The sequence below is a fragment of the Mandrillus leucophaeus genome, unplaced genomic scaffold (genome assembly GCF_000951045.1).
Source record: "Mandrillus leucophaeus isolate KB7577 unplaced genomic scaffold, Mleu.le_1.0 Scaffold216, whole genome shotgun sequence".
Classification (NCBI taxonomy): domain Eukaryota; kingdom Metazoa; phylum Chordata; class Mammalia; order Primates; family Cercopithecidae; genus Mandrillus; species Mandrillus leucophaeus.
Genome location: NW_012102210.1, coordinates 3,608,576 through 3,619,239, shown reverse-complemented (window position 1 = coordinate 3,619,239; position 10,664 = coordinate 3,608,576). Strand labels below are relative to the sequence as shown.

The following is a 10,664-nucleotide window of genomic DNA, read 5'->3' as shown; positions in this document are numbered from 1 at the left end:
GTTTCACCGTATTAGCCAGGATGGTCTCGATCTCCTGACCTCATGATCCGCCTGTCTCGGCCTCCCAAAGTGCTGGGATTACAGGCTTGAGCCACCACGCCCGGCCGAATAGATCATTCTTAAACACTCTTCTCTTGCTTTTGTAATACTCCCTCTTAGTTTCCCTTCCGTTTCTCTGACTGCATCTTCTCAACCTCCTTTGTCTGTTTCTTCCCTTGTGGTCTTTAAATGTCAGAAGTCTGGGCCAGGCGTGATGGCTCACGCCTGTAATCCCAGCAGTTTGTGAGGCCAAAGTGGGCAGATCACGAGGTCAGGAGTTGGAGACCAGCCTGACCAACATGGTGAAACCCTGTCTTTACTAAAAATACAAAAATTAGGCCGGGCATGGTGGTGTGCGTCTGTAATCCCGGCTACTCAGGAGGCTGAGGCAGGAGAATTGCTTGAACCCGGGAGGCAGAGGTTGCAGTGAGCCAAGATCGCGCCACTGCACTCCAGCCCGGATGACAGAGCAAGACTCTGTCTTGGGAAAAATATATATATATATGTATATATAATATATATAGTAAATATATGTATATATAATATATATTGTAAATATATATATATATCAGAAGTCCTCAAGGCTCCATTTTGGCACCTCTTTCTTTTTACCCTCCCCTCAGATATTTTACGCACTTCCATGGCTGTAAATATCTATATGCTGATAACTTCCAAGTTTATATCCATCTATCCAGGCCTCTTCTTTGAGTTCCAAATCTGTATATACCTGTACAGTCTAACATTTCAGAGTTAATGCATCCAAAACAGACTCCTGATGTACCCCTAAAGCTGCTTTCTTCCCAGTCTTTTCCATCTCAGTAAATGGGAACAACCAGCTACCAGTTGCTTGTGCCAAAGACACAGGAATCAACCTTGCCTCCACATCCAGCTCTTCATTGAGACTTGTGTATTTTTTTCTCTAAAATAAATCTCAATTCCACCTACGTCTCTCCATTGATCTAAGCCAGGTCAACTCTATCTCCTACTCAGACAGATACAATAACCTCTTAACTGCTTCGCTTTTTTTTATTTTTGTAATTTTTTTTAAGACAGGGCTTACTCTATCACCCTGGCTAGAGTGCGGTGGATTGAGTACAGCTCATAGCATCCTCAACCTCTCAGGCTCAAGCAATCCTCCCACCTTAGCTTCCCGAGTAGGTAGGACTATAGGCACATGGCTATAGCCAGCACACCTGGCTAATTTTTGTATTTTTTGTAGAGATGGAGTCTCCCTATGTTTCCCAGGCTGATCTTGAACTCCTGAGCTCGAGGATCCTCCCTGCTTAGCCTTCCAAAATGCTGGGATCACAGGCCAGGATCACCTGGCCACTGTTTCGGTTTTTTAAAGAGTAAATGGTGTCATGCTTGTCCTGAAACCCTTTCAATGGATGGCCACCTTGCTTCAAATAAGATCCAAGACTCTTGGTGCTGGTTTCATCTCCCTTCACTTTCCCCTTTGTCTATCACATTCTCATCACACTGACTTTTTTCAGTTCCTTGAACACAACATACTCTTTCTTGCTTCAAAACCTTCACACATGCTGTGGACTCTGAGCAGATCTCTTCTTTCTCTCTCTCCATTCAGCTAACTCATCTTCTGGAGACTAGGCTTAAATGGCATCTCCTAAGTCTCCTCAGTCTCTCCCAGGTCTCTCCTGCAACATGCTTTAAAAAAAATGTTGCCAGGCACAGTGGCTCACTCATGCCTGTAATCCCAGAAATTTCGGAGACTAAGGAGGGAGGATCCTTGAGCCTAGGAGTTCAAAACCAGCTTGGGCAACCTAGTGAGACCCCCATCTCTAAAAAAAAAAAAAAAAAAAAAAAAATTAGCCATATGTGGTGGAGTGAGCCTGTAGTCCCAGCTACTTGGGAGGCTAAGGTGGGAGGATCACTTGACCCTGGGAGGTTGAGGCCACAATGAACTACGATCACACTACTACTGCATTCCAGCTTGGGTGACAGAGTCAGATCCTGTCTCAAAACAAATTCTTTTAAAATTATTGTTAAAAAAATTTTAAAGCCAGTGAAATTTACCAGTACGGGATTGTATATCAACTTTAGGGACACTAATGTTTGTTTGTTGAGACAGGGTCTCACTCTGTTGCCCAGGCTGTAGTGCAGTGGCACGATCTTGGCTCACTGCAACCTCTGCCTCCCAGGTTCAAGCAATTCTCCTGCCTCAGCCTCCCAAGTAGCTGGGATTACAGGTGTGCACCACCACGCCTGGCTAATTTTTGTACTTATTTTATTTTATTTTTGATTCAGAGTTTTGCTCAGTCACCCAGGCTGGAGTGCAGTGGCATGATCTCAGCTCACTGCAGCCTCTGCCTCCTGGGTTCAAGTGATTCTTGTGCCTCAGCCTCCCAGTGGTGCAGTCTCCATTCACTACAGCCTGGACTTCCTGGGTTCAAGGGATCCTCCCACCTCAGCCTCCAGAGTAGCTGGGACTACAGGCTCAAGTCACCACGCCCAGCTAATTTTTGTATTTTTTGTAGAAAAGGGGTTTCATCATGTTGCCCAGGCTGGTCAACAACTTTACTGTTTGTTTCTTTTCACCTATTTGTGACAAAGATTAAAATTCCTTAATCTGTCACAGGAGTAGAGTTTTTTGTTTGTTTTTGTTTTTTAAAAAACAACAACAAAAAAAACTTGAGCTCCCAACAGCACCAACTGGCTGGGAGGGGCAGGAACCTTACTGTGACCAAAGTGGGAAGATGGCCTGTGTGGGTGAGGTTGTTAGGGTAAAAGTGGAGTTTTGCAAATGATAGGATGGGCACTTACACAGAACGAAAATGCAGAGTTGCAAATCTTGCCTCAGGGAGCTGGAAAGGGGAACTGTGTGATGAAAGGGGGGTGGGGAGAGGTTCAGAAGAGCCAGTCCTGGAGACTTCATAATTTGCTGCTTAGCTTCTGCTTTCAGCATCTGCTGTGACCAGATGGTGTGCAGTGATCTCTGGTCGGCTAAGCCAAGAAGTGAATAAAACTTCTTTAGTCTTTGTACAGACCTTGTCTGATGGGGAACAAATTGTCCTGTAGCAATTAGCAAAGAACAATTTCTTTTTCTCTCTTTTACTGGAAAATCTTATCTTTGATCTCTAAGTGAACTATGTTGATATCCTGCTTAAATATTGATTGAGGATTTTTCCCTAACCCTGAAATCCTCCCTCCCTGCTACCCCAACCAAATTTAGCCATCCTGAAAGGTTTTTCTTATGAATAGCTGGTCTTCTATCCTCAGTGATTCTTCAACTGGAAGAAAAATACCACTGAAAGAGGAAAAACTTCCATGAATTTCTTTTTTCCCATGTTATTTGGAAGTCATTTTAATGATGTTATTTAAGTAATATAAATTACCACAGAAGTGTAAATAGATTTTTTTTTTTTTTTTTTTGAGACAGGGCCTCAGTTTTGTCAACCAGGCTGAAGTACAGAGGTGCCATCTCGGCTCACTGCAGCCTCTATCTACCTCCAGGGCTCAACCCATCCTCCTGCCTCAGCTTCCCAAGTAGCTGGGACTATAGATGTGCACCCCCATGCCTGGCTTTTTTTTTTTTTTTTTTTTTTGTAGAAATGGGGAGATGGGGGTTTGTCATGTTGCCTAGGCTGGTCCCAAATCTCTGAGCTGAAGTGATCTGCCCACTTCAGCCTCACAAAGTGCTGGGATTACAGGCGTGAGCCACCTCGCCTGGCCTAAATCTGTGTTCCTATATTTGTAACTTCCATATAGCTATATCAAATCACATATATTTATCAATCAAATTCCAAAAAACTACAAAAGCTTAAAAAATTCAAATTAAAATTACTAACTTATTTTTTTCAGGTGAGGAAAAAGAGTATGTAAATTTGCTTTACATAACTGACTGAAAAATACATTCAAGAAATAGTAAATATAATTTAATACACTCTCATGTGCTCTAACATCATTAACTTAATGTGACAAGTGATACATGAACGAAATAAAATTACCGGAAACATGAATAGTGTGCAGTCAGGTACAGGGCAAACTCTTTTACATTGAGCACCCTGCACCACCATTGGCTGAGCCATCAAGTCTCCCACTATTTTCCTTTTGTTTTCTGCATTCTACCATGGTGGAATGAAGGCGTTGCTTGGCTGTCACTTGGCATTAATACCACACAAAAGCCTGTACATGAATGTTCATGACAGCATTATTAATAATAGACAAAAAGTGAAAACAACCCAAATGTTCCTCAACAGATGAATGGATAAACAGAATGTGGTATATTCACATAATGGAATATTACTCATCCATAGAAAGAAATAAAGTTGCCGGGCGTGGTGGCTCACGCCTGTAATCCCAGCACTTTGGGAGGCCGAGATGGGCGGATCACAAGGTCAGGAGATCGAAACCATCCTGGCGAACACGGTGAAACCCCGTCTCTACTAAAAATGCAAAAAAATTAGCTGGGCGTGGTGGCGGGCGCCTGTAGTCCCAGCTTCTCGGGAGGCTGAGGCAGGAGAATGGCGTGAACCCGGGAGGCGACTGAGCTTGCAGTGAGCGGAGATCGCGCCACTGCACTCCAGGCTGGGAGACAGAACGAGACTCCGTCTCAAAAAAAAAAAAAAAAAAAAAAAAAGAAAGAAAGAAAAGAAAGTTTTTTTCTTTTTTCTTTTTTTTTGTTTTAGAGACAGGTCTGGCTCTGTTACCCAGGCTGGAGTGCAGCAGCGCCATCTTGGCTTACTGCAGCCTCCACCTCCTGGACTCAAGGGATCCTCCCACCTCAGCCTCCTGAATAACTGTGACCACTGGTACACCCCATTATGCCTGACTAATTTTTCTATTTTTGTAGAGACAGGGTTTCACCATGTTGCCCAGGTTGGTCTCGAACTCCTGAGCTCAAGTGATCCACCAGCCTCAGACTCCCAAAGTGCTGGGATTACTGGCGTAAGGCACAACTGTGCCTGGCCAGGAATGAAGCTTTGATACATGCTACAATATGGGTGAGTTTTAAAACATGCTAAGTGAGAGAAGTCAGTCACAAAAGACCACATAATGTATACTTCCGTTCACAGTGTATATGAAATGTCCAGATTAGGTAAATCCATGGAAATAGAAAGTAGAGTAGTGGTTGCCAGGGGTTGGGAGGAGGGAGGTGGGTGATAAAGAGTGACTGCTAATAGGTATGGGGTTTCTTTTCCAGGTGGTGAAAATGACCTAGAATTATGGTTAGGCTGGGTGCTGTGGCTCACGTTTGTAATCCTAGCACTTTAGGAGGCCAAGGTGAGTGGATCACTTGAGGTCAGGAGTTCAAGATCGAGACCAGCCTGGTCAACATGGTGAAATCCCGTCCTTACTGGAAAAAAAAAATACCCGGGTGTGGTGGCGCACGACTGTGATCCCAGGTACTCGGGAGGCTGAGGCATGAGAATCACTTGAATCTGGAAGGCAGAGGTTGCAACGAGCCTAGATTGCACCACTGCACTTCAGCCTGGGTTACAAAGTGAGACTCTGTCTGAAAAACAAACAAAAAAAATTAGTGGTGATGGTTGGCACACTTTGAAAACATAAACAAAGCCGGAGGCAGTGGCTCACACCTGTGATCCCAGCATTTTGGGAGGCCAAACCAGGAGGATCCCTTGAGTCCAGGAGTCCAAGACCAGCTTGGGCAACACAGTGAGACCCCCGTCTCTGCAAAAACTTTGAGAAAATTAGCCGGGCGTGGTGGCACGCACCTGTGGTCTCAGCTACTCGGGAGGCTGAGGCGAGAGGATCACTTAAGCCCAGGAAGTCCAGGCTGCAGTGAACTGTGAACTCCAGTCTGGGCGATAGAGTGCGACACCTCAAAAAAAAAAAAAAAAAGAAAAAACATAAACGAAAAGGACCACTAGAGGGTACATGTTTAACGGATAGATTTTATGCTATGTGAATATATCTCAAGTAAAAATTAAAAATTTTAAAAATTTGCAGGGGTAGGTAGCGCTTATAGAGGACCCTGCGCAACCTAGGGAGCTGGGTCGAAACTCAGCAGCACCAAGATGGACTAAGAGCAGGACCAGCCACTGCCCTTTCCGCAGGACCGCCGTCCTCGCCACGCCTCCGGGGGAGGGAGGGCCTGGCTTGGAGAGCAATGATTGGCCAAGTTCTAGGACGAGGCGGAGCGAAAGGGGGTGCGTCAAGTCCCTCCCGGCGCCGCGAAACCTTAGCTCGCGAGATTTTGTTGGTTCCGCATTTCGGGTCTGCGAGGTGGGGTAGGCGGGCAAGGCGGGCGCCGAGGTTTGCGAGGGGCTCGCAGCGGCCAGAAACCCGGCTCCGAGCGGCGGCGGCCCGGCTTCCGCTGCCCGTGAGCAAAGGACGGTCCTCTCCCTCTCGCCGGCTCCGAATCCTGATCCGGGCGGGGGCCAGAGGCCCCTCGCCTCCCATCTGAGGACCGAAGATGAGCTTCCTCTTGTGAGTGGGGCCGGGCCGCGGGCGCTGGGGCTGCGGGCCGAGATCGTGGGGGAGGCCTCCCCGGACCTGAGGCGAGGGCTGGGCTTGGGGGCCAGGGCGGGGGCGGGGTAGCTGGCGTTTGTTTTGCCTCTGTTTGGGTCAGCGGGGGAGGCCGAGATGTTGGGAGAGGCCGAAAGAGGTGAAGGTGAGGTAAAGGAAACGGAGCGTGAAGGTTGGGGAGTAGAAAGGCCCCGGGGCCGTAGCGCCTGCAAACTTTTCCGCCCGAGCGCCCCCGAGGGCGGGGAGACGATCTGGGGGCGGAGCCGCGAGCCCCCAGTTTCCCTCGTCTCGAGCTTCTAGAAACCGTTCGTGCCGACTTAACTCGCCGCTCGGTTATAGGTCCAGTTTCAGTATTGTCGATGTTGAATGCCGCTCCGGGAGAATGTGCGTTGCCGCAGTTTGAGAAGCCTGAAGTTAAGATGCGGGCCTTGGAGTCGGATCGTTCTGTCCAATTCTGATTCTGCCCACTTACTGGTTTTGATTTTAACCAACTTCTCTTGTCCTCGGTAGAATCGTGTGTTTTTAATCATTATGTAATATACCATGCAACATTATTACATAGTACATTGCAGTATTATTATAAATAATTTGGAAAGTTAAAATTAAAACAAATTCATAGTCCCATTACAGAAACAGTATTGCTATTTCAGTGCACTACAGCAATTAACTTGATACACATACCTTAGAATCTCATTTTAGAGATAATGCCTGAGCCCAGTCAAACAAGGCTACAATGAAAAAGCTTGTAAATTCCCTCATGATTCTTATGCACATTAAGGTTTGAGAAGCATTGCTCTGGCAAAGTATTTTTTATTCTCGGGTGGCTCTCTCTACCTTGTATATTGCTTAAATGTGTGTTTCCTGATTGAGTAGTTACCCATTTTTAGTTATGGATGTAATCCACATGCTTGACATTTTTATTAAATACAATATAAAAACACTACATAGGTTTTTTTTTTAATAACCAGAGTTCACCCACTTTATTGTGAGAGACTGGGATTCCTTCCAGTATTTGCTTTTATAAAATAGGACTACTAAGAATATGTTTATCTGCGTCTCATTTTCCCTCCTTTGGGTTATTCTCGTAAAGGAATGGTCTCTAAAATACGATTACCTTGTCAAAAAGCCTGTATGATTTAGATTTAATTTCCATATTAATGGAAGTATTCCTCCCTCCACTTTTTTCTTACGAGTTGATATTTAGTTAGTGAATGCACAGTTGCTTTGTGGACCTTAATGTGAGACTTTTTTTTTTGAGACCGAGTTTCGCTCTGTCACCCAGGCTGGAGTGCAATGGCATGGTCTCGGCTCACTGCAACTTCTGCCTCCCGGGTTCAAGCGACTCTCCTGCCTCAGCCTCCCTAGTAGCTGGGATTACAGGCGCCAGCCACCACACCCGGCTCATTTTTGTATTTTTAGTGGCGACTGGGTTTCATCATGTTGGCCAGGCTGATCTTGAACTCCTGACCTCAGATGATCCACTCCCGCACCCGGCCGAGACTTTCTTTTTTTAAAACTTGACCTTCTTGATGGGCGCTTGAGTTGTTGCCGCTTTTTGGCCATTATGAATAATGCTGCTGTGAACATATGTGACAGGTTTTTGCGTGGATGTATGTGTTCATATCTCTTGGGTCTATACTTAGGAGTGGAATTACTGGCTTACATGGTAACTGTGTTTAACCTTTTGAGGAACTGCCAAACTTTCAAAGTGCTGCACCATTTTACATTCCGATAAGCACTCTATGAGGGGTCCAATTTCCCCATACCTCTCATAGCACTTGTTAATTTTCTTTTTTTAATAGTCATCCTAAGTGGATGTGGAGTGGTATCTCCTGATTTTGATTTGCATTTCCCTAATGACTAATAATGTTGAGCATTTTTTCGTGCACTTATTGGTCATTTGTATATATTCCTTGGAGTAAAGTCTATTTAGATCTTTTGCCTGTTTTTAAATTGGGTTGTCTTTTTGTTTTTGAGTTGTAAGAGTTCTTTATACATTCTAGATACAAGTCCTTATCACATCTGTGATTTGCAAATATTTTCTTCCCTGTTCAGTATAATTTTTTATCATGTTAAAAATGTTTCAGATTTGATTTTTAGTGTTTTCATAATTCTTTTTTACTTCTTTTTTTAAATTTAAATTTTTTTTTTTTATTTGAGACAGGGTCTCACTCTGTTGCCCAGGCTGGAGTGCAGTGGCACCATCTCACACTGCAACCTCCACCTCCCGGGTTCAAGCAATTCTCCTGCCTCAGCCTCCCAAGTAGCTGGGATTACAGGCAGTTGCCACCACGCCCAGCTAAATTTTTTTTTTTTTTCCTATTTTTAGTAGAGACGGGGTTTCACCGTGTTGGTCAGGGTGGTCTGGAACTCCTGACCTCAAGTGATCCACCCGCCTGGCCTCCCAGAGTGCTGGGATTACAGGCGTGATCCACCGCACCCGGCTCTTTTTTTTCTTCTTAATCAGTCTTATTTAAAGTCCAAATTACTCAGGTAAAGTAAAAGTCTGTAATTCTATTCCATTGCTCTTCCTAGAAGTAATCACCAGTTTTGATGAATTTAGTTGTTGATATTTTCTGTGCATTTACAAAATGGGCTCCTGCTGTACATTTGGTTGTGTATTATGTTTAACCATGTATTAGATCTTTCCTTGTGAATACGTGTACTCTGTCTGGTTTTCTTAACTTCTATACAATATTGCATGATATGGATGTACCATACTTTAATTCAGTCCTCTACTGATAAAACTGAGGATTGCTTGTAGGTTTCTCCCTATTAAAAACAATCTTGGAAAACAAATCCTTATCCATATCTAGAGGAGATATTTAGAAGTAGAATGGATGGCTTGAGGAGCTTTTCAGTGTTAATAGATACTACCATATTGCCCTCCCAAAATGTTACACTTTATACTTTCACCAGTAGTATATTAAAGTACTAGTTTCTCTGTACCCTAGTCTAGTGGTCCTCAACCTTTTTGGCACCAGGGACCAGTTTTGTGGAAGACCATTTTTCCACAGATCTGGTTGGGCAGATGGTTTCTGGATGATTCAAATGTATTACATTGATTGTGCACTTTATTTCTATTATGACATTGGAATATATAATGAAATAATTTTACTACTTGTCATAACATATAATCAGTGGGAGCTCTGAGCAACTAGACCGTCCCATATGGGAGTAATGGGAGAGAGTGACAGATCATCAGGCATTAGATTCTCGTAAGGCACATGCAATTTAGATCCCTTGCCTGCACAGTTCACAATAGGGTTCACGTTCCTGTGAGAACCTAATGCCTCTGCTGATCTGACAGGAGGTGGAGCTCAGGCGGTAATGCCAGCAATGGGGAGCGGCTGTAAATACAGATGAAGCTTTGCTACTTGCTCACTGCTCACCTCCTTCTGTGGGGCCCAGTCTGTGACCTTGGGGTTGGGGGCCCCTACCCTAGTCCACATTTAATGTAATCATTTAAACTTTTGACATTCAGATTAGGGAAAAAATAAATCTTACTTTAATTGAACAGTTTTTCACATGCTCATTGATTGTCATGCTTCTGAATTGCCTATTCATCTCCTTAGCCTATTTTTCAAAAGGATTCCTTATATTCTTAATGAGTTACAGAAGCCCTCTATTATCCAGTTCATCCTTAGTAATATATGTTACAAGTACTTTTATTTGGTCACTTGTCTGTTTGCTCTGTTATGGAAGTTTTAATTGATACTGTTTGAAATCTGTCCATTTTTTCTTTGAGGTTTCTGAGTTTTGTGTAGGAAGACTTTATGGATGGTGTGAGATAGGAATAAAAACATCTTTTCTTCAATAATGAGTTGTGCCTGTCTCATTTATTTTCCCTGTTATAAACTTAAAGATGTTAGTGTTTCTTTTACTGTGGTTTGCTTTCAAGGCATCCCAAATATTTTGATATAGAAAATTGGATTTTTGAACTAAACCCCCCTGCACCATTTTGTTTTTTATCTTCCCCACCCCCCATGTGGCCTTACTATGTTGTCCTGGCTGGTCTCAAACTCCTGGGCTCAAGAAATCCTCCAGCCTTCGTCTCTCAAATGGCTGGGATTACAGGTGTGAGCCACTGCACTTAGCCCCAGCATTTTCTTTTCTTTTTCTTTTTCTTTTTTTTTTGAGACGGAGTCTCACGCTGTCGCCAGGCTGGAGTGCAGTGG

The 10,664-nt window shown here is 44.1% G+C and overlaps 2 protein-coding genes across 2 annotated transcripts in view; one reads left to right on the top strand and one right to left on the bottom strand.

Annotated features, from left to right (window-relative positions):
- MTHFD2 (methylenetetrahydrofolate dehydrogenase (NADP+ dependent) 2, methenyltetrahydrofolate cyclohydrolase) overlaps window positions 1-6,420 on the bottom strand; it is a 39,703-nt gene extending 33,283 nt beyond the window's left edge. The window contains exon 1 of the mRNA XM_011980761.1: window positions 6,054-6,420. Within this exon, the coding sequence (XP_011836151.1) occupies window positions 6,054-6,420 (367 nt within the window). The remainder of the gene's footprint in view (window positions 1-6,053) is intronic.
- MOB1A (MOB kinase activator 1A) overlaps window positions 6,140-10,664 on the top strand; it is a 28,549-nt gene continuing 24,024 nt past the window's right edge. Inside the window, exon 1 of the mRNA XM_011980760.1 lies at window positions 6,140-6,447. Coding sequence (XP_011836150.1) covers window positions 6,434-6,447 — 14 coding nt within the window. The 5' untranslated portion in view covers window positions 6,140-6,433. The remainder of the gene's footprint in view (window positions 6,448-10,664) is intronic.